Below are 23,742 nucleotides of genomic sequence, written 5' to 3'. Positions count from 1 at the left end.
CCTCTAGGGAAACAAGAAGACCCAGGGCGGCCATGACTCTTGAGTGTCCAGCATGAGCCCCTTGCTGATAAGTGGGCGCACACTACAACTTCCAGACTTCCTCGGGCTCAAGGGGCGGACCCCACCCGCCCTAGAAGATAGGATTCACCAATAGGAGCCCAGAGCGCGGAGGGGCGGGCCCGGGGGCGGGCCCGCGGGGAGGCGGCAGTCGAGCGGCAGCGCGAGTCAGTCGCGCCGAGAGCGCTGGGACCGGACAGCTCCGTTCGTCGAGGGTCTCCGGTTGGCTACGCGCGATCTCTCTGGGCCATGGGTAAGCGGCTCGCGGGCGGCGCTGGGGTCGGAGGGCTGGGGACCTGGAGCGATCGCGACCCGAGGGGCGACCCGAGGGGCACCGGGGTGTCGGTGTGCTGTCTTCTCGTGGAAAGTCGGGGCGGCCAGGGGCTTCCCAGGCGTTTATCTCGAAACTCTCCTCTCTGGCTCCGGACTGAAATTCACTGAGCCGCCCACACTTCCTGCTGCGGTTTCAATCTCAAGCTGCTCTCGGCCCATTTGTTGTGACAGCTGTCAGCAGCAGCTTCTCGGCCGCGGGCCCCTCCCTGCCCCGTGCCAGCCCAGCGCTTCTCAGAACCCGAGGCGCCCGGGCCGCGCACCGCGCTTCCCACTGCTGCCGCGATTCCTGAAAGTGACTGCGCGGGTTTTGAAGAACTTGCTCAATGCGCTTTGAAGAATCAACGGTTCCTCTTTCTGCCGAGGGACATGCTGATGGTTTGACGGTCACAGGCTTCAAGTCCCCTGCTCCTTCTCTTCTCTCTTCTCTTCCTTTTCTTTTTGTTTCTCTCTTTGCCTTCCCAGCCCCTGGCAGGAAAGATGGCTTCTTTTTACTTGCCTAGTCTTCTGACTTTTCCTCTCTTCCCTCGAATCCTTCCAGAGGGACAGGGTGGTGGCCCTGGACGGGGGGTGGTTAGTGGAGAGAGGGCAGAAAGGCAGCCTGCCAGAGTGCAACGTACAAGTTTGGCTTTGCTCTCAAGCTCGAACTGGGGGCACAACCACGCCACCTCATCCTCAACCCTCCACACTGCCCAGGCGCCATGCCCTGGCTGGGGTCACACTCTACACCCTGGCCCACAGGCACAGTGGGGTTGCCAACCCTGGGCCCAGAAGGCCTCAAATTCATCCCAAGTTGTGCTGCTATGGCTTGGATCCCCTGTTCGTAGAGTCTTCTGCTTCAGAGGAGGGGTCACAGTGGCCAAAGGAGGTGACAGGTGCTCCTTGCCCTGCCCTGTGGACACTGTTGGAAATTGATGTACATCTAAGGGACTCGGGGCCTAAACAGGATGCCAGGGTAGGGGAGGACTGGAGATGTTAGCTAAAGGGTCCACAGCAGTTCCAGCGTCCAAACTGACTGCTCGGCCTAGAACCTGAAGTGACAGAGGCAGAATGGGTCTTAGTCAGCCCGCTCCCCCGTCACTCATCTTTTATTACAGTCAGAGAAACTGAGGCACAGAGGCAGGCTCAGGTCTAATAGTGAGTGAGACTTCCTTGACTTCCAGTACTCCTTGCCCTTCACCCCTTTCCCAGCGGCCTTCTTTCTGTTGCCCTCAGTGGGAAGCTGATCCGCAATGGTCTGCATTCCCTCGCGGAGCAGGGTAGCAGGCACTGGGCTGGGGTGCGGAGAGGAGGAGGAGAAGAGTGGTGAGGTAGGGAAGTACCCTGTGTAGGGGTTCTCCCTCTGCTGTTGACTCACCCCTCTGAGCCTTGTTTCTGCACAGGTGGGGTGGGAAAACCGGAAATGATCCATATATAGGACTCTGTTTTCACCTAGGGGCAGAGGGGCGGGGCGGTGCGACTCAGTCCTTCCAGGAGTAGAATTGCTTAGGCTGTTCCAGAGCTGGGTAGCACTGGGCGTCTGGAATCTTATACTTGGTGCCCGTAAGCCTCTCTCTGCCTTCATGTACCCCTGAGGGCTCCCAGCTTGTCTCTAGCCACTGACAGGACTTATTTCTCCCTGCCTTGGCAGAGGTGCCGAGGCTAGGCTGTGGATGGTTCTGGGTCCTCAGACTCTTGTCCAGCCGTCCTCAAGGCTGGCTCTTGATAGGACTCCCCCTCCCCAAACTGCCCACTGGAGCAAGCCCAAGGAGGAGAATGCCAGGCAGCCGGCTTCTGGGCCACGGAGTGGACTGACCGCTTCAAAGGCTGTCTTTGTTTCCTCTCCAGCTCGAGCTAAGGGAAACTTAAGCCAAGCCAACAACCTCAGGCAAGGGGGTGGGGCTGTCCCTGCTGGTTGTTATTGAGGTTGCTGTTGCCATTATTGTTGTGACTGACGTCGTCTTCCCAGTCAGTGAGTTTTCATGAAAGGAAGTGTCACTTCCTTCCCATCACAGGGACGGTGGCTGGGGTAGGCAAATGAAAGAGAGAAGGAAAGTGGTACTCACGCCTAGCAAGCTTCTCAGCTCCAGGGAGGTGTGTGGCCTTGAACACTCTCTCTTAGAGCAAGTAGACTCATCATCCCACAGACTTAGGTCAGATTTTCGGGAGCACCCTAGGGAGAATCAGATGCGGGGGGACAGGCAGGTATCACCAAGGATATGTGCACACTTGCAGCTATGATTTGTAGGGGAAGCCTGCGTGCATTCTTTCTTCAGTTTAGAACATTGGCCATTGAGCCTAGCATTAAAGAGACGAGGGAGCTACCTAAGCAGTGATGAAGGTGACAAAAGACGTGCCCAGCGTGGCATGGTGGTGCAAGCCTGGGAACACTGGGAAAGCTAATCCAGAAAACTGTAGGTTCGAGACCAGTCTGGGTTACATAGAGAGACCTTGCCCAAGGCAAACAAATAAACAAGTCAAGAGGCATCCCTGGGGCACTACAGTCCCCCCTCCTCCATCCTGTACAGTTTCAGCTGATTGCAGCTCACTGGCTGGCAGGGCAAGGGGCAGGCTTACAGGGAGGGGCCTCTCCTTATCTCTTAGCCTATCCCGTTGCCTCCTCACTGATTCCTCTACAGGGTGCCCCTCACCACTTCTATCTTCCCCTCTTTTACACAGACCCTTTGTCTACTGAGACAGCAGTTCCCACTTCTTCAGGGACCCTTGGTTGTGTCCAGTGGTTTTCCTTCCTTAAAGGTTATAAAGTGGTACCCTGGATTGCAATGATGGGGGCCTGGGAGACTCCAAGGCTAGGCACATTGATTCACGTGGAACTTCTGCCACTTCCTATTCTGGGCGTGGTTGGCTCAGTTGTCCATGCTGACCTGTGCCTATCAGTGAAGTGGGGCTGCAGAGAGCCACTCAGGCAGTGTGGGTAAATCTCTGCCCTCTGAGTTTAGATGAGAAAGCTGAAGGTCTCTGCCTATTTACAAAGCTCTGGAGTTTAGGGTTCAGAGTCTTGGAGCAATCTGACTTCTGTAGTTTGGAATCTCAGCTTTGCCATTGGAAAGGTGTGTGACCCCGAGGCTTTGTTGTCCAATCCCACTGAGCCTCAGGCGTGATGTCCATTCAAAGGAGGAAGATTCAGTCAGGCTTGTATTGGGTACCCAGCCCCAGACAGCCCAGAAGAGATTAGCTTTGGTGGAGCCACTGCTAGAGCAGAAAGTGGCTTGAAAACACACCGACTTTGGCAAGCTTGCTCTGATTGGAAAGAGAGGCTGAAGCTGGGCCTGTAGCTTAGAGTCTAGGGGCCCAGCTGCTTCAGTCGTCTTTGGAATTGACCAGAAGTCAGTCAAGCCCAGGAAGGACTGGGGCAGCCCTCCTGCTGCACCCTTCGCCACCTGCCTGTCACCCTCTGATGGCTTAGCTGCCCCAGGTCCTTGTGTGGACAGTGGAGTAAGGCACCCCAAGGTGCTGTGGGGTGAAGCCTTGCCTGCCATTCCAACCATAAGATTATTTTCTTTGCTACTTCTTAACTAATTTTGCTACTGCTGTAAACAGTGATGTAAATTCCTGATATGCAGGATATCTGATATGCGACCCCTGTGAAAGGGTCATTTGACCCCCAACGGGGTCGCGATCCTAGGTTGAGAATCACTGCTTTAGAGACTGCGCCTACATCATCCTAAGTCTCAGATGGAGTGTTCTTCAAAGAGGAAGGTTGGAGGGGGGCTGGACCTCCATGTAGTGAACTCTGTCATAAGACCCCCAAATTGAAACCACCCATGGATGCCAGCACTCCACCGAGAGAGGAGCGGAATAGGAAGTCCAGGGATGACCCCATGACCCCGGATATGCGTCTGTCAAGTGGGAGGTTGTGGGGAAAGTAGCATTTCGTTTACTGCAGAGTGGTCGCTCCACCAGCACTGGCAAACACCTGGCCAGCGGAGGAAGACATTGGTAGACCCCGCCCTCAAACCCCACACCCCACACTCCACACCAGAAGAGAGTTTAGACGCGCTACAAGGACCCATCCATCCCCGTTACCATTCTCGTCTCAGGGATGGAAAGAATCCTGCCTGAGTGATGTGGTGGAAAGCAGACTGTACTTTTAAAATATTGATCTTCTTCTCTACTCACGAGGAGGAGGACATCGAGGCACTGGCCAGGAAGGGATCTCACACACGAGCTCTGAGGTGGACGAAGAAGACTTGGGTTGTGGTGGCAGCAAACAGGGAGAAGTGGGTTTCTCCTGTCTTACAGGCAAGGTGATGCTCGGCCACCAGTCCCTTCCCACCCCCTGTAGAGTGAGAGGTGGGACCCAGCCTGCTACTCCATGTTTGGGCCTCATATTAGAAGGTTCAGGAGCCAGGCAGGCCGGGGCATTGTCTACTACTGTGGCTGAGGGTTTCACAGAAGAACCTTTCCTACAGATGTGTTACCTGGACCCTGTACCTATAAATGATTGGGGGAATGAGGAGTTAGGACTGCTAGGGATAAGACAAGGCAACCCTACCCCCTCATCTAAAGCCGCAGAGGTCAGGGCCCAGAAGGTCCTGCCAGGGACAAAGAATGGTAGTCCCGGCCACGAGAGAATGGACACCAAGTTCATTTGGGGACCCAGGACATGGTGATAAAGTATTTCTTTCCTTTTGTGGCTCAAGGTGGGAGCCCTCATCCCTCGTCCATTTGGGGCCAAACAGCTTGGACTGGCACCTTCCTTTCCAGTTAACCTGAGTGCCCTGCTCCAGGAGATCTTCCCTGAGTGAGCATCTAGATCCCGGAACTGAACACAGAATCAGGACCAGAGATCACCTGCCTGGTGGCTGTTCACCCGCAACCCGCCTCCCCCCAGGATCCCTGTGAGCTTTCTATTCAGATGCTCATACGCATGCGTCTTTGAAGTGCTCCCCAGGGGTGGGGGTTGTCACAGTCCAACGCGTTATTTTTTTTGAGATCTAGGGACTGCGTCACGCTAACTCTTTAGAAGCTAGAAGCCCAGGTCACACTAAGTGATAGATGGAGAGTCCCTGCTGCTGCTGCCAGAATCTGAGGAGCAACTGGAAGGGAGATAGGAGCGTGCAGAGGCCTCAGGCTGGAGGAGGACTGGAGCAAGATAAGCTTCTGGTTCCTAGATTTGGGATTCACCCAGAGGTGGCAGAGGACCCCCGAGTCACAAAAGCAAAGCCTGAGGCATGGAGTTTCAGGGAATGTGGTAGAAAAGGGGGGAGGGCAGTTGTCAGTTCCTGAGATTTCTGGAGACTGACCTTGAATCTGATGTCAGTTGCTGTCTAAGACAACACCCAAGTTTCTTTGGACTCTGGCAAGAGTTAGGATGAGCGTCTCTGTGAGCTTATTTGGGCACTCCATGCGGACTTTGCCAATGGTGATGATAATCACAGCAAGCCATCGAACCCAATGGTGAGACAGACTTTGTCTTGAGTTCTGGTGCCCAAGCTGAAATGCTGAGCCTCGTGACCTCTCTGACTTCAGCTACCCCCTCTTTAAAATGGGATCCCTGCCGCGACTAAATGAGGAAACATACAGGCAAAGCCAGGTACCCAGAGGCAGGGACCCGTACAATGTGAGCAGACACAGGCATGGATGTCTGTACTGTGTGAACAACTGGCAATGGGAGGGCCTTTCGGGACCTGAGCATCCTAACACAGCTCCTCTGGGTCATGTGGCTGTGGGACAGTGTCCGCAAGGAGATTCTTTTCTGCCTGTGTTGATAGGAAAATCTCAGCCTCCAGCAATAAGGGGTCTCAGAGCTGGAGCAAACCAAGAGTTGGTCCCATTGTAGCAAGTTGGTGAAAAGAAAAGGGAAAGTTGCCAGATCGCGCCCGTGATCACTTTATAGATAGAGATGGGAGCTCAGAGCTTGTCTGGGCTACACCGCGAGGCTATTTCAAAACCCCTTGTGCTTGAAAGCATAATGAAACGTGCGAAATGCCACAGTAAATCTGTTTCTTTGTATGTCAACCCCACCCCAAAAATGATTTAAAAACGTGCCTGTGTAGAATGTACAAGCCCTAGGCTCCATCCCCGAAACAACAAAAGGACAGATTAGCAGATGTGAGCTTCTAGGCCAGGTGTGCTGGCGCATGCCTTTAATTACAGCATCGGAGAGATGGAGGCAGAAGGACCAGGAGTTCAAGATCATTCTTGGCTATCTAGGAAACTGCAGTTCAGGCTACATAAGACTCTGTCTCATAAAGTGGGAGCAAAACAAGTTCCCTTTTAGTTGAACGTGGTAGCACATGCCTGTAACCCTGTCCTTCAGAAGGCAGAGGCAGGGGGATTCCTGCGTGTTTTTAGACAGCCAGGCTACACTGTGAGACATTGTCTCAATTAATTAAAAAGATTTGGCTCCAGATCTGATGCCAGCCCAGCTCTTCACCTGAGGCAATCTGAGTTGATATTTCTGCAGTGACCAATCTGTGACCAGACCAGGGCTGCACTAAACAGACGTGCAGATGGCTTCTCTCAGGCCACCGTCACAGTCTTGAGTCTCTGCCCTTACCTGGCTCATGTCTCGAATGGGGCCAGAGGACTCACAGGGTGTGGGCAGTCACAGATCAGTCATACTGGACAAGAAAGGGAAGGATTTGAGTGCTGCAGTTAGCCAGGCCTGGGAAAGGCCAAGCAGAGGAAGGGATCATAGCTGATGTGAACAGTCATCACCAGCCTTGCAAGTGAGGGCAGCTTGGAGCCTAAGGGCCTACACAGGGGCAACTGGCCGTGCAGGGACTCATGGATGAAGTCCTGATAGCATTCAACTGAGCTACTGTAATGAGTTCTGCCTGGAGATGGGCAGGATTGAGAGAGAGAGAATGTCCTCAAAACATACCTACCCGCATTCTTCTGACTTGAGGCTGAGGGTTTCCTGCAGAGATGTGGGGGCATGGCTAGAACAGAGGAAAGGAAAGGGGGTGGCTGCCAAGCCAGGGTGAGTGTGTGTGTGTGTGTGTGTGTGTGTGAGAGAGAGAGAGAGAGAGAGAGAGAGAGAGACAGAGAACAGCTCAAATGTCATAGCCGATACTGGCCAGTAAAGGGCACTCTAAAAGGACTATGAGCACCCACCCCTTCCATGGCTGAGGGAGGGGGACCAACCCTCAGCCCATGTTCCTCCTACCTGCATCTCACCTGCTCTCTCCTCATCCGTTCCTCTCTCCCAGCAGCACCTCCTGCCAAGGGGACGAAGGAGCAGTCAGAAGAGGGCGACCCCCTGGAGCTCCCTGTGTCCCCCAAGCCTGATGAGGAGCAGAGCAGCAGCCAGAGCCCCATCCAGCTGGAGGTGAGTTGGACAAACCCTAGACCTCTTCCTTGCTGGGCTCAGCCTCAAGGGTACCTGAGACACCCTGAGCTCGGAGAGGGAGAGAGGCCTCTGCCCCATGTTGCAGAGTTGAGGGGCCCCACGTTGGAAGATGCAGGATCTGGGTGCTAGGCAAGGCAGAACCTCTCCCAGGATTCTGCAGATCAAACAACCCGGACTCTGATCAGAAAGCAGACAAACACAAGTCTGCGATGTTCAAAAAAAGATTCCCAAACCAGGCAGTGCTGGCGCACACCTTTAATCCTTGGACTTGGGAGGCAGAGGCAGGTGGATCTCTGTGAGTTCGAGGCCAGCCTGGTCTACAAAGCGAGTTCCGGGACAGCCAGGGCTACACAGGGAAACCCTTGATCTGAGCCTAGGCACTAAGCTCACAATTGTACCCAGGACAGGAGGCTGGGTGCTCTCAGGTAGCCTATGGTTGGGACCTTCAGATGGCCGTGGTTCCCAGTGTCCAGCTGTCCATCAGTGGAGTCCATCCATACCTCCTACTCTCTCCCCAGGACTCTTCTGAGACCGGCGAGGAGCGGGAGGAAGAACAGGCCTTTCTGGTCAGCCTCTACAAGTTCATGAAGGAGCGACACACGCCCATCGAGAGGGTCCCCCATCTTGGCTTCAAGCAGAGTACGTTCCAAGGGGAGGTAGATTTAAGGGGGCAGCCAGGGGATCTTCCCAGAGACAACAGGCAAGGCACCTCAGCTCCAGGTGATCCTGGAAGACTCCAGCCTCCAGGGGTTGCCTATGAGAAGGATGCCTCCCTGAAGGCCAAGGGGTGGAGCTGGGTGCCCATCCTCTCCTCTTGACGGCCAGGCCAGCCTGCCCCATCCATCACAGTGGTCTTTCATCGTCTGGGAGTGTGTGGGTTGCCGCGGCTGACAGCCTGTCTTGCCTCTTCCCTTCAGTTAACCTGTGGAAGATCTACAAGGCAGTGGAGAAGCTGGGGGCCTACGAGCTGGTAAGGAAAAGGTTCTCAGCCATAGCAAAAGCTGGGGGAGCAGGGTGGTCAGCAGGGCTTCCTGGCCTGTAGATGTGAGGAAGATCAGAATTCCCAGGTCCAGCCCAGAGTGCTGTGGGAGGAGGGACTGGTGTTTTGCATCTCAAAGCAGGTTTCTTCCCACCCCCATCTGGCCCACCTTCCCCTACTCCAAAACCCTCTTTGCCTAGCAGTCAGAGAGGAGGGAGAGCGGATGAGCACCAGCAACCTTCTCCAGCATCCTGCTCGTGGCTCTCGCCTCCTCCCTGCACAGGGAACCTGGAGCAGAGAGGGTCCCGTTGGCCCATCTTCTCTGGTGTCTTGCAGGTGACAGGCCGCCGACTCTGGAAGAACGTGTATGATGAGCTGGGGGGCAGTCCAGGCAGCACCAGCGCGGCCACATGCACGCGCCGCCACTACGAGAGGTACGGGGTGCCCAGGGGGTGCTGCACACCTAGGCCTTCCCCTTTCCGGGGTCTTAGCAGGTGCGCACTGGGAGTGAGGTGCAAAGACGGTATATAGACACATACGCTGCTGTTCTGGGGGCGGGCAGTACATATGTGCCACAAGCAAGACCTTGTCAGGGTCGGCATCTGCAGCGAGACCTGGAAGAGCTGTAGCGTGCACCAGCGGGGAGGAGCGGGCAGCTTTGGAGACAGCAGGAGCTCTGGTGGGGAGGAGTCAGAGGGCCTTAAGGAAGTCCCGCTGGCTGCGAAGAGCAACTGCCGGGCTCCTGGTTGACACACTGGCTCTTCCCCAGGCTGGTCCTCCCATATGTGCGGCACCTGAAAGGGGAAGATGACAAACCACTGCCCCCGACCAAGCCCAGGAAGCAGTACAAGATGGCCAAGGAGCTGAGGGGGGACGATGGGACCATAGAGAAGCCAAAGAAGGCCAAGGACTCAGAGAGGCAGGTGGACCAGGTAAGCGTCGAGCATGGTGAGGTTGTTTCCACAGCTCCATGCCTACTCTGGCTGTGGCTGCTGACTCCCACTTGGAATGCCAGGAACCTGCTTCAGGGCAGGAGCTGGCTGAACTTTGGGTTCCCTGAAGACCAGTTGACACCTGCTATGCTGGGATTGCTGGGATACTAGGCTGTATCTGCTTGGGACGGGGCACCTTGGAAAACTTTTGACCCAAGGTGTTGCTGAGGGCTAAGTTGTGGCCCCTCTGAGGCCTGCTACCTCCAGATCTCCAGGTTAGAAGCACAATTCTGCACCCGACTCTAAGCCAAAGCCTTTTCTTATTCCAGACCACACCGGGAAAGACTAAATCAGATGCCACTGGTCTGACGCAGCCTCCTAGCCAGGGACCCTCAAGGGATAGCACAGAACAGCTGGGCCCAACATCTGGGCCCTCTTTGCCATTCATGGGTGCTAGCGGCTGTCCAGAGGCCTACAAGCGGCTCTTGTCCAACTTTTACAGCAAAGGGGCACATGGTATCATGTCACCACTGGCCAAAAAGAAACTCTTGGCCCAGGTCAGCAAGGCAGAAGCCTTGCAGTGCCAAGAAGAGGGCTGTCGTCATGGAGCAAGGAGCCCCAGCAGAGACCTTCAAGAAAGTCCCCAGAACCTAAGAGGGCCAGCTGAGAACTCTGAACACCAGCAAACCCCTCAGGAAGAATTGCTGCCCCCCAGTGGCAGCACCAAGGTGGAGGTGCAGGAGGGGCCCCGCCCCACAGCCCCGACTTTCTCAGGCTGTTTTCATGCCTACCCAACTGAAGTGCTGAAGCCTGTCAGCCAGCACCCCAGGGACTTCTTCTCTGGCCTTAAAGACAGGGTGCTGTTGGAACGGCCTGCTAAAGAGGAAGGGCTGTCAACCAAAGAGCCCCAGCTGGTGTGGGGTGGGGATGCCAACCGCCCCTCTGCATTCCATAAAGGCAGCTCCAGAAAAAGAAGCTTCTACCCCAAGCCCAAAGCCTGTTGGGTGTCCCCCATGGCCAAGGTTCCTGCGGAGAGCCCTGGAGCCCTACCTCTCCTCCCCAGTAGCCCAGGCCTTGGCAACAAGCGCAACTTGGAAGAAGAGGGCTTTGCTCATGGTGGCAAGAAACTGAAGGCGGTGTCTCCCTTTCTGAAGGAGGTGGATGCCAAGGAGTGTGGGGGCAAGCCTACAGCACCTGGCATGGCGGTATCCTGCCTACTGGGCCCAGCCCTGGGGCCCACTCCTCCAGAGGCCTACAGGGGCACCATGCTGCAGTATCCTCTGAACTTTGCCAGTAGCCCAGACCCTCTGAAGGGCCAGGCCACACTACCCTTCAGTCCCCTGGTCATCCCGGCTTTCCCAGCCCATCTCCTGGCTACGACAGGCCCCTCACCTATGGCTACCAGCCTGATGCATTTCCCCCCCACGTCCTATGATACCGTCCTCCGCAACAGACTGGGCCCAGCTTCATCTGCCTGGCACATGCCACCTGTCACAACCTATGCGGCACCTCACTTCTTCCACCTCAACACCAAGCTGTAGGTCGGAGCCTGTTGTGGTGCGCTGTGAGGATCTGATGGGTCCTCAGGAGGGCAGGTGCTGCCGGGAACCTCAGGCCAGAGCCCACTGCCTGGAAGTCGATGTCCCCCGCCCGCTGGCACTGATAGGGGTTGTCAGTAGGCTTGTCTCAACAAATCAGCCTGAGCCCAAAGCCCGGGAACCAAGTTGTGGTAAAATCACAAAAGTACCTGAGCTAGAAGTATTCTCTCTCTACAGAGGCCAAGAGGACTGAAAGGCTACGGAGCTAGATAGCAGCTCAAGGCATCCAGGCTGGCCATGAAAAGTCCAATCCAAAGACACTGGTGTGATTGCCCTTGAGGTAGACAGGGCTTTTGCAAGGGGAGGTGAGGCAGGAGCAAGCTTACGGATGCGGTCACCTGTGTGGGAGCAAAGATGAAACAACGCCATTCTGGTCTGGATGTTACCACCCCATTGGGCAATCTCAGCCTCTTCTGCCCGGATGAACAGACATGCTTGCTTTTGGTCCTGCTTCAGGGCACTTACCTGGCTGTCGGGGTTGTCATGGCATAACGCCCAGAGCTCACTGGTGACTTGGGAGACATGAAAGAGGGACTGTGAGATTCCAGTCCTCCAGGCTGAGCCACAGACCCAGTCCCAAGACTCTAGGAAGGGAGCTGCTTGCTTTAAGAGGTTCTTGCTGTGTTGTTCAGGTTAGTCTCAGACTCCTGGCCTACAGAATTCCTGTTGTGGCCTTCACAGCAGCTGGGATACAGTTGTGAAAGGAGGGAGGCTTCTGAGGGTACTACCACAAAACCCAAGTCATCTGTCCCGGTGGTGGGTACGCTCGTAAACCCTGCTCCCTCGTGCTCCCGGTGACCTACCGCCAACACACCCACTTTCCTGCTCTCCATACTGGATTTGGGGTGAGGGGCCCCATCTCTGCCTGGGAATCTGTTGCCAAGCCGCAGTAAGTTTCAGCTGTGTTTGCTCCAGGGGCCCACAGAGAAACCCTGTGGTTTAGCACCCTCCTCCCTTAGAGATAGCTTGATCTGCCAGTCCCAAGGAGACTGTCAGTACAGCTTCAAAACTGCTCCCGGGAAGGTAGTGCCACCAAGGCCCAGAGATGCCAGGGTGCCAGTGAACCGGGTTAGCAGATGGTTACTGACCTGCATCATGGGAACGCATCCTGTTCTCAACCTCAGGCCATGGGTAGGAGGGCAAGATTTTATGCCCCCCTTAGTTCACAGGTGGCATGGCTAAGGCCAGGATCAGGAAGTGTCATTGAGGACGCCTGGTTTGGGGAAATGGTGGTCAGGGAAGGTGAGGGGAGCTGTAGCATAGGTGTCCTCCAGGACCAGGTAGCCAGAGGGAGGAGGGGTGTCCAGTGATGCGCTCAAGCATATTCCAGATCCCCCCTTCCTTCTGGAGCCACTGAGGTGCTGGCCTGTGTCTGCGGATGACTAGCCCTGAGCATCTGGCTGCCCCACTGCACCCATGTGCTGCGGACTGCAGTGGTGGCGCCCTCTGTAGGCACATTTGGAGAATGCACATCTGGTGAGATAGAAGAGTGGATGGATTCCTGGGCTGGACTCTGTTACCTCTGTCTAAGCAAAGACACTAGAAATGAACACAAGTCGGGCTTCTTGGAAACCTTTGGAACTCTGCATTGAACACCCGCGTATCTGCCTCCTTCCCACTGTGAATGACTCCAAACACCATGGTAGCTGATGGGGGTGCATGCCACACACATCTCCCCATGTCTGTACGCGTCCCCGACAGGCTGCCCCAGAGGGCCTGCAGGCCAGCAGAAGAAGTCTCAGTGTCAGTGTTCAGTGCATAATTTGTGTTCGGGGTCTACATTCAAATCTTTCATGGCATTTGAGCTGCCAATGGGGGGAGGAGGCAGAGGCCACCCTGGTTTGGTGCTGATCCTGCTCCTACCTGTCTGTGGTCCCAGCTCCTTTTCCTGGTACCAGCTTAAGTGTGATGAGTTAGGCATTCGGCAGGCAATGCCTTTGTTTGCTGCCCCTTTAACTGTCTTGGGTGTTCACCTTGGTGGCCTTAAGTATGCATTACCCGCACTGGCCTGGTGTCACCACCAGGGTTTTAAACAGTGGCCGAGAGTGTCCTCTAGAAGACCTTGAGAATGGCTAGAGGGGGTGACAGAAAAGCCGAGCAGCAAGTCCTCAAGGGAGTGGCCAGAGCATGGGGTCCAGGAGCCAAGGGGCCTGTGGGGTTGGGACAGAGGGACCCAGAGGTGACTCAGGCTGTTTGGTGCCTTCTAGGCCGGGGGCGGTTGGGCTTTTACACAAAATAAAAGAAAGATGGAAGAGCGTCCCGGCTTCCGGAGTTTGTTTGCTTTCTTTCTGCTGCTGAGGATAGGCTCCAGGGCATGAAGTGCTCAGCCAGCTCTGACCCAGCCTGTGGCAGATGGTGGGTGGATCTGGATGCTCTGGAGACTAGAACAGAGCAGGGAGCCTCTCCTTGGAGATGGAGGAGACAGCATCTGAGCGGAGCGGGCGTGGGTCGGGGCTGGGCTTGGAGAAGGACAAGTGAGTGAGCTCAGAGTCGAGCAAGGCTGGCCAAGGGCATAGCTAAGGCATCTGAGAAGCTCCAGTTTCCACTTGAGGTTACTGGCATGAGTATCATTGCACCTAGGAGGCCAGCTGGATGCAGTCTTAAGGCAGGGGACAGTTAAGCACCACTCCAGTAGGGGCTGCAGGGAAGGGCATAAATATGGGACCAGGGAGTGAAGCCAGTGAGGGCAGAGCTGGGAACAGGTGGTAAGGCCTCCAGACCTGAGATCCTGGTGAGCTGTGGGCACTTGGGGTGGGCTGGGGCGATGAGAGGATTGGCTGAACTCAGTTAGTGGCTGCCTGATGAGGCAGAGCAGAAAGGGGCTGTCAGAAGAGCTCAGGCATGGGAACTCTGAAACACCACAGACAAGGACAGTGCGTGTGCTAGGCGGTCACAGCAGCCAGGGTAAGTTACACAGTACAAGAGGCAGCAAAGTGTAGTTCTCACATGAAGTTGCTGGGGTGGCCAGAGCCCTAGGCTGGCAGAGTGGACCTTAGGGGAAGCCAGAGGCAAGTGAGAAACTTCCATGGCCTTAAAGGGATTTCAGGTAAGAGCAGAGGCTGCTGGAGATGTTTTGATGTATTTGTTTGTTTTCCAGTGTGGTGGATGGAACCCAGAGCCTTGCATATGCTAGGCAAGTGCTCTACCATGGAGCTACATCCAGCCCTTCGGTGTTTAAAAACAATAGAACTGACAGCATTTAAAACATTGCGTGTCTTGCGCATGCCTTTAATCCCAACACTTGGGAGGTAGTGGCAGGAGGGTCTCTGTGAGTTCGAGACCAACCTGGTCTACAAAGTGAGTTCCAGGACAGCCAAGGCTGTTATACATAGAAACCCTATCTTCAAAAACCAACCAAACAAACAAACAAACAAAAAACCCATTGCGTTTCTCTTGAGTAGCCACATTGGATGACTTTCTGAATCAGGACGGGAGGAATCCATCTACCATAGTCCTTCCGCTCCTCTGGTGCCCAACCCTTTGGGCAACTAAAGATTATTCCTAGCCAACCATCCTGGTTCCTACCACTCAAGGTGGAGCTGTAACACTGTTCAGACACTAGGTGGCAGCTGCTGTTCTTCATTGGTTATAGAATCAAGAGCAATTTTCTTAGCTAATGACTCCAAGAACGTTACTGCTCAATTCCTCAGAGGGCTCCTGGGCAGGAGTGCAGAGCAATCGCTGGTCTGGCAGGCCAGTGAGGTGGACACATGTGGGCACAAGCTCCCGAAATGAGCGCCACTCACTGGGCCACCTGAACACCTGCCTTCTCTGACCCAGACTGTGATTTAGAACGGGCCCTAGACCCTGATAAAGAGCAGAGGATGGCTGAACACACTCCCCAGCCTACCAGGGGCAGCCCAGCCTCTTGTGGGCAGCTGCTACTCCTGGAAGCCTCCATCTTCCTGGCCCTAGCTGTGGAGCTCCCCTGTGTAGGAAAGGCACTGGCATACTGCAAAGAGAGCAGGAAATGAGGGCTACCAATGGGGGTCTTTGCAAGAGAAACTCCTACCTCTACATGTTCAGAGGCTTCTTGCATGCTTGGGCCTTAAGGTGGAGAGGAAAGACCAGGAAACTGGAAGGCAAAAGGATTCTGACCGACACTCTCCCACAGCCAGTGCACCAGTGACATTCTTGGGTTCTTTCCTGGCAAGCAATAGAAATGAAGGCCAATCAGGCAAGAGAGCTCGTGAGGGGCTCAAAGCATGAGAGAGAGCCGAATACCAGGCCGTGATGGACGGACTCAATGTGAATCCTGTATTAGTTGCTTTTCTCACTACTGTGACCAGATGACCTTCAGAAATCACTTGGAGGAGGGGTTACTTCTTTGGTTCACATTTTCAGAGGCTTTATTTAGCCCACGGCCACTGGGTCCTGTATGCCCGAGTAGAAGATCATGGTAGCAGAACCATGTGGCACAGGAAGTTCTTCAGAGAGCATTCCAATCAGGTAAAACCTCCAAAGACATGCCCCAGTGAGCTACCCCCTCCGGCTCTGTCCCAGTTCCTAATTTTCAGAACCTTGCAAAATAACTACCAATTGAGGGTACCAATGTGTGAGGTATAGCTAGCTTTTAACCCAGAGGTTGCTATGGACACCTGTTTTCAATCTGTATTCAGTGACATTTGCTGGTAGCTTAAACTGCATTGAAGCCGTAATAGTTGTGCACTCCAGAGTGTCTCCTGTCTGCAAAGCTTTTGTCGCTGTCCTGAGCTGCTGTCCCAGGCAGTGATCAGATGACCAGCAGCAAGCCATAGGCTCTGCCTGCCATCCTTCTCGTGAGTCTCAGTCCTGAGGGGCTCGTTAGAAGAGAGGCTGACCGAGTCCTGAGCTACCTGTGCTGAGGCTGAGAGTAAGCGTGTGCCATGTGGGTCGAAAGGCTGGGTGACACCAGGTGCACCCCCTTTCTCTGTCTCATCTGTAATATCAAGTGAGTCGTTTAACCTCAAGAGTCAGGGTATTTAGAGAAAGCTCCGTAAACGAGGGCTCTATGAATGTGAGTCACCGCTTCCCTTGCCAGCTTGGCCATGCCTTGTCCTGTCCTTTACCTTACCAATTTTGAAACCCCTGCATGTGTTCTGACCGCTACCCTTTAGCTTGCCTTCTGAGTCAGAGTCACTCTGACTTTTGGATAGTGTCTGGGTCAAGAATGGCAAGTCAACTTTTGTGGTTGTCTGCAGCTCTGGACTGACTCATTGTGAAAGTGATGCAATTGATTAGTAATGTCTGCCAAGGCTATAGGAAGGGGAGGGGAGGTTCACCTGCCACATCGGTGCCATCTCTGTCTGGGGCTTGATGATGGGCTGTCTGATGCCGGTCCCTGACCTCACTGCCACATCTCAGCCTGGCTCCAGTGGTTTCCCTCCCACAGGAGCAAAGACTAAGAAAGGAGAGTTTGCACTGGGAGCTCAATCCAAGAAGCCTAGGTTACGCATTGCTTGCCCATGAGCTACAGTTTGATGCCTGGGTAGTAATCAGAAAGGGAAGCAATAGGGAAAAGCTGTTAAAAGAGGTCTGAGGACACCTGGCAGTGGTGGCGCACACCTTTAATCTCAGTACTCGGGAGGCAGAGACAGGTGGATCTCTGTGAGTTCGAGGATTCACATGGTAGGAGAAAAACTACTGGAAGTTGCCTTCTGACCTCTGTATGTGTGCCATGGCATGCATGTACCCCCCACCAGACCTCCAGATGTGCACCATGGCATGCATGTACCCCCACCAGACCTCCAGATATGTGCCATGGCATGCATGTACCCCCACCAGACCTCCATGTGTGCCATGGCATGCATGTACCCCCTACCAAACAAATAAATGTAATCAATTGGAAGGGGGGGCCATAGGATGAAGGCAGAGCCAAGGGAGAAAGATCCTTTCAGCAGTGGCTAGGTGGGATGGAGAAGTGAGCTTACCATGTCATTTGTAGAGTGACACATACACATGAGTACAGACGTCTACACACACACACACGAGACGAGTGGGGAATCAGAGGATGATCTCAGGTGTCCGTCTTTGCTTTCCATCTTGTGTGAGGCAGGGTCTCTTTGTTGCCCACTGCTGCCATTGTCTGGCTAGCTGGTGCAAGCTTCTGGGACATCAGGATTCCTGTGTCCACCTTCCAACCTGCTGCAGGAGCTGTGGGATTACCTACACAAGGTACTGGGGTCAGCACTGTAGACCTTCGGACTGACAGCCTGGTAAGTCCTCTCTGGTAGTGCATGCTGGGCCTCCTCTGTTTCTCATCTTCAATGATTGAGGTTTTTTTTTTTTTTGTTTGTTTGTTTTTTTTGGTTTTTCGAGACAGGGTTTCTCTGTGGCTTTGGAGCCTGTCCTGGAACTAGCTCTGTAGACCAGGCTGGTCTCGAACTCACAGAGATCCGCCTGCCTCTGCCTCCCGAGTGCAATGTTTGAGTTTTTGAGGCTGCTCAGGACTAGACTGTTCATCTAGACAAGGGTATTTGAAGTTCTGTTGTAACCATGTACCAGAGCAAGGTAAGAGACACCAGAGGAGCCAGAAGCTTGAGAACACTCTAATGTAATTTGTGGACAATGGGAAATAAAGTCTGTATGATAAAGAAGCCATGGAGGGAGAATTCTAGATAAGTTTTGTGCTTATAGCTATTGATAACAGCTAAGAAAAATGGCTCAAAAGTGTTTTAATAATAAATACACTTAGCCAGGCGGTGGTGGCATGTGCCTTTAATCCCAGCACTCGGGTGCAGAGGCAGACAGATCTCTGTGAGTTCAAGGTCAACCTGGTCTATAAGAGCTAGTTCCAGGACAGGCTCCAAAACTATAGAGAAACCCTGTCTCGAAAAACCAAAAAAAATAAAATAAAATAAAAAATAATAATAATAATAATAATATACTAGATTATATACTTGACCCAAAAGAAAGGTGGCCTCTTCATGAGTCATTAAATGATTACACTATCTTGCAAACAGAACTTCATTGTCAAATATCAGGAGAATGGCATGTTCAATCATTCACACGTTTACACAATCAAGATACACATATATATATTATATATAATACATATAAAATAATATATAAAAAGGAAAAAGGCACACTAACTCCCTATTTAAAGCAGTATAATCTGTGCCTGAATCCAAAATGTCAGATTTAAAAATTTTTTATTAAGTGTAAAGTGCTTTGTCTATATATTGCATATGTATTTGCATGTATGAATGTACATCACATGTGTCCCTGGTGTTGGCAAGAGGCCAGAGAGGGCATCAAATCCTCTGGAATATCTGTAACTGGAGTTACATATGGTTGTGAGCCACCATGTGGATGCTAGGAATTGAACCCAGTGCACTTAACCACTAAGCTCTATCTCTAGCCTTGAGACTTCACATTTTTAAAGTGCATCTTGATTTAGTCCTGCCGGTTAGAAACCCCAGATCTGAGGAGTATTTTCCTTTTGAAGATCTAGGAGCTATGAATGGAATTGCCTGGGACATTCGCTCTACTGCCTAATCCTCACACTCTGTGGAATGTTATGCTGGGAAATGTAGATGTTTTACTGTCCATGTCCTAAATTGCCTTCTTTTGCATTCTACTGGCAAGCACATCAGAATTACTTTTATCTGTGGATCAACAGATTCGCAATTAAAAAGAAACAAATGGCCAGGCAGAGGTGGCTCACATCTTTAATCCCAGCACTTGGGATGATCTCTGAGTTTGAGGCCAGCCTGGTCTACAAAGTGAGTTCCAGGACAGTCAGGGCTACACAGAGAAACTATCTCAAAAAACAAACAAACAAACAAACAAACAAAAAACCTAAAATAACAAGAACAAAACAACCAAAAAAAAAAAAACACAAAACCAGCCCAGCACCTTTAATCCCAGCACCCAGGAGACAGAGGCAAGCAGATCTCTGAGTTCAAGGCCATTCTGGCCAACAGAGTGAGTTCCAGGATAGCCAGTGATACACAGGGAAACCATGTCTCAAAACAACAAACAAACAAACAGTATTATAGAGCAGATGTCACCCAGTATTTAAAAACTTGTCCACAGTCTTTGAGGACATATTGTTCTACTTTGTTTCCTATCACGTCTCTGTTTAAGGCTAGCCTGGACTACAATAGCAAGACCTTGTCTCAGAAAAGTGAAAATGAAATCAGACTATCGGGTCAGTGATCCACTCCCAGAACTCACTGTAGAACTGATGGAGGAAGGTCATTGGTTAAATAAAAAGAAACTGCTTGGCCCTCATTGGTTAGAAGATAGGTGGGAGGAGTAAACAGAACAGAACGCTGGGAGGAAGAGGAAGTGAGCTCAGACTCCACATCTCGGGAGCAGATGCATCAGAGAGATGCCATGCTCACAGCTCCCAGGCAGACACACGCGATGAAGCTCCGACCCAGGATGGACATAGGCTAGAATCTTCCCGGTAAGCTCACCTAGGGGCGCAACACAGATGATTAGAAATGGGCTAAATTAATATGTGAGAATTAGCCTAGAAGAGGCTAGATAGAAATGGGCCAAGCAGTGATTAAATGAATACAGTTTGTGTGTTGTTATTTCGGGCATAAGCTAGCCAGGCAGCCGGGGTGCTGGGGACGCAGCCCCGCCGCCCCTATTTACTACATAGAACAAGAAGGCAGGAGTTGCTTAGTCATTTCACTTACGGCTCGCAGGTCTTGAAGGAGACCATGCTCTTGGCAGACTGTTGTCTGCACCTGTGGGGTTCAAACTATGAACAGAATACTACATAGAAAAACAAATATGTCAGTCATATCATATGAAACCTACTATGTAGCCAAGGATGAGCTTGAACTTGTGCTCCCCCTGCCTGCAGCTCCAGATTGCTGCTATAACAGATGTACAGTCCACGCCTGCTAGGCAAACATGACCACTGAGCCACATCTCCAGCCTTATTGGCCTATTTTCATTGTGTGTGCGTGCATGTGCTAGACTAGGGATCAACTTCAGGTGTTTTTCCTCGGGGGACACACACCTGCGCGTTTTTGTTGCTTCTGTTTTGAGAGAAAGTCTTTCTAACATCTGTTAGGCTAGGCTAGCTGGCCAGCGTACCCTAGAGTCTCTGCCCCAGCTCTGGGATATAGGTGTGAATCACCAAACCCAGCTTCTCACAGGGGTTAGAGACAAAACCCAGGTCCTTTTGCAGAAAACACTTTACTGAGCGAACCATCTCCCAGCCTCATCTTGTCTTAAATACAGATATCTAGTAGTATTTGTTGTGATGTTTTTTAACTTCTAAACTTCCTGTCCACCCCCCTCCAAAATGCTGGAATTCCAGACAGGCACCACCATGCACAGCACCTTTGCCAAAGCTTACCAGCTTTCTGGTACAGGAAGGACGCTGGGCGAAGAGTGTGGCTTCCCTGATTTGTAACAAGAAAGCTTGCTGAATAGTAGAGACTTTAGATATCACACACACAAACACATACACCACTACACTTTTCAGTAAGTACAGCTTTGAACAGAGTTGCATCCAAGAACTGGGGCCAAGAAGAAATCCTTGTCTTCCTTATGGGAAGTCTAGCCTTCATGTTGAGGAAGCGACTAACGTCTGGAGTGGACCAGGCAGCCTATACTTGCAAAGATCAAAAGAAAACTAAGGAGACAAAGGGAATTGGGAGTCCAAGTGAGGAAGAGAAAGGGAAGGCAGAGAGAAGCCGCCTCTTCCAGGGGCAGAGGAGTGAAGGTGGGTGAGGGCACCCACGACTTTTCATTGATAGTTACCTAACACCATGATAGTTACCTAGGTCCCTCCACACTGGTCCTCCTCATGTCACAAGTACCATCTTCCCAAAGGTGTCATCAGATTAGACACACAAACCAGCAAGGGCTCTAAGACAGGTCAGGGGCTGCAGTGATTTACAGAGGTCACCGCGCGTAGGGGGAAGACAACAGGGCATGGAGCCTTCTACTCAGCCATTTGTATATTTGAGCTCAGGTCAGTAAGGAATTTATAGCTGCTGGGAAGACAAAGGCTCACTAATGGGAAAGCTTCCTGAGTTTTGTTTCCCTGTGTATTTATGGCCCTGAAAGTTGATGTAGTTTAGAACTGAAGCTGTAAACTGTGTTTTCCCCGAGGATGGCTTTATCAAACTGTGTTAGATAGAGACCTTTGAAAGGAAATGATGCCTGTCTTTGTTTGTTTTTTGAGACAGGTTTCTCTGTGTAGCCCTGGATGTACAGCTCTGTAGCTGTAGACCAGTCTGGTCTCAAACTCACAGAGATCCATCTGCCTCCTGAGGCTAGATGCCTCCCTGCCTGACTTGATGCCTGGCTTAGAGATAAGCTTACATTATTTAATATTTCTGAAATTCCCCAATTAAGCAAATTAAATTTATAACTTTCAAGGTGCAAAAAACTTTTTTTACCCAGCCCTCAAGAGAGGCAGAGGCAGTCAGATCACTGAGTTCAAGGTCAGCCTGATCTACAAATAGAGTTCTATTACACAGAGACCCTGTCTAGAAGAAAAACATTTTTAAAAATTTTATTAGATGTATTTATCATTTTTTTGTCTGCATGTATGTATGTGCATCACATGTGTGCATGGTGTCTACAGAGGTCAGAAGGTAGAACAGATCCCCTGGAACTGGAGTTAAGGAGGGTTGTGAGCCACCATGTGAGTGCTGGGAACTGAACCCAGGTCCTCTGCAAGAGCAGCACATGCTTTTAACTGCTGAGCCATCTCTCCAGCCCCAGCAATGTGGGTTTTTGTTGTTGCTCTGTTTTGAAGACAGGGTCTGGAATTGATTATGGAGCCCAGACTGACTGCCCTAGATTGCTTTCTATGTGATAAAGACTATGACCAAAGCAAGTGGGGGAGTAAAGGGTTTACTGGCTTACTCATCTTGACCAACAGCCCATCAATGAGGGAATCTTGAGGCAGGTACTAAAGAGGAGCATGAAGGCAGAAACTGAAGGAAAGGCCATGGCAGAGGATGCTTACTGGCTTGTTTTCCTATATAACCTAGGATCTCCTGCCCAGGGGTGGCACCACCAACAGTGGGCTGTGCCCTCCCACATCAATCATTAATCAAGAAATGTCTCATTAATCAAGAAATCAGGCAATCTGACAAAATGCTGAAGCATAAGTTTTGAGTTTATGTATTTTATATAAGAATATGATACTAGAAGGCTAAAAGGAAAAACCTTAACCAGGTCAACTTAACAGTGCTTAGTAGTGGGGCTGGCTCAGCAGTTAGAACACTTGCTGGGCTTGATTCCCAGCAACCGCATGGTTGTTTAAAACTGTAACTCCAGTTCCAGGGGACCTGACGCCCTCCTCTGGTCCCCTGGCTACACATACACACATGCATAAATGGAGGCAAAATGCTTCAACACAGAAAATGAAACTCTGAAAACCCCAAATATCCTGTTGTCTAATTGTGCAAATAGTTCTCCAATTGGGCCGTCCTCAAAACCAGAACAAAGTCTAGTTACTCTAACTGGGCAACTTAGCCAAGCTACCTCAAAATAAACATGCTGCTCAATGTCAGTGTTTGTCTATCAAGACCGAAGCCCTGGGCTCAATGTCCGGAACCACAAACAAATTCTTCCAGGGCTGAGAATATAGCTCAATGGTAGACTGCTTAGTAGGTGTGAGGCCAATGCCAAATGTTTTATAGTTAGGGGGAGATTTGATTGCTGCGCTAAAACATGGGACTATGAACAACTGGGGATAGAGAGGCTTTATTTCGTCTTACAACTCGCAGGTCACACTCCATCACTGAGGGAAGCCAGGACAGGAACTCAAACAGGGCAGGGACCTGCCTCATATAGTGGTCATAGATGGTGCTGCTTGCTGGCTTGCTTTGTTAGAGAACTCAGGACCACCTGCTGAGAGGCAGCACTACCCACATCAATCACAAGAAAAAACATGACAGGCTTACCCACAGGCCAATCATAGGAGCATTTTCTCAACTGGGGTTCCCTCTTCTAAAATGACCCTTGGCCATTTAGCTTGGCATCAAAGTGCCATAAAACTCACCAGTAAACTGGATCTCTAGAACCAACTCCCGGATGTTTCACTGTCCCTTTAGTCAAATGAGATTGTTTTTCAGGAACTCATGATCTTTTTTTTTTTTTTTTTTTTTTTGGTTTTTCGAGACAGCGTTTCTCTGTGGTTTTGGAGCCTGTCCTGGAACTAGCTCTTGTAGACCAGGCTGGTCTTGAACTCACAGAGATCCGCCTGCCTCTGCCTCCCAAGTGCTAGGATTAAAGGCGTGTGCCACCACCACCCAGCTAGGAACTCATGATCTTAAGTGAAATTTTACAGCAATTTTTGACAGCTTGCTTCTCCCAAATCAAATCCTAAAACTGCCCCAGATTTCCCACAGGACCCTGTATCACGTTCTTTTACCTTGGAGAGTCTGAGTGCTAGGAAGAATTCATTCCATCAGACATTACTAACGAGTTGCCAAAAGCCCTACCATCGGAAGAGACATTCTGAGTAAAGTGCTAATGACACAGACCGTTCAGCAACTATGCACTGTGAGTCTTCACTCCATCAGAGCCATCAGTAGCACTGGTGGCTTCTCCTATTAGATCTACTTACCAGAGACATGGACT

The 23,742-nt window shown here is 51.7% G+C and overlaps 1 protein-coding gene across 2 annotated transcripts; it reads left to right on the top strand.

The window, feature by feature from the left end:
- Positions 1 to 213: 213 nt before the first annotated feature.
- Positions 214 to 13,450, top strand: Arid5a (AT-rich interaction domain 5A). 2 transcript variants are annotated; one of them, XM_041656421.1, is made up of 7 exons: positions 214 to 310; positions 7,548 to 7,663; positions 8,203 to 8,323; positions 8,602 to 8,654; positions 9,000 to 9,097; positions 9,433 to 9,595; positions 9,925 to 13,450. In XM_041656421.1, the coding sequence occupies exons 1-7, from the start codon at positions 307 to 309 to the stop codon at positions 11,134 to 11,136; spliced, it is 1,767 nt and encodes a 588-aa protein (XP_041512355.1). In that variant the 5' UTR covers positions 214 to 306; the 3' UTR covers positions 11,137 to 13,450. The 2 variants fall into 2 exon arrangements, with proteins under 2 accessions (XP_041512355.1, XP_041512354.1); XM_041656420.1 differs by having other exon boundaries at positions 250 to 310; positions 7,545 to 7,663.
- The last annotated feature ends 10,292 nt before the right edge of the window (positions 13,451 to 23,742 follow it).

The sequence above is a fragment of the Microtus oregoni genome, unplaced genomic scaffold, assembly GCF_018167655.1.
Source record: "Microtus oregoni isolate MIOR12 unplaced genomic scaffold, Mior012 000007F_ref0000211, whole genome shotgun sequence".
NCBI lineage: Eukaryota > Metazoa > Chordata > Mammalia > Rodentia > Cricetidae > Microtus > Microtus oregoni.
This window is presented reverse-complemented; position numbering and strand designations above follow the sequence as displayed.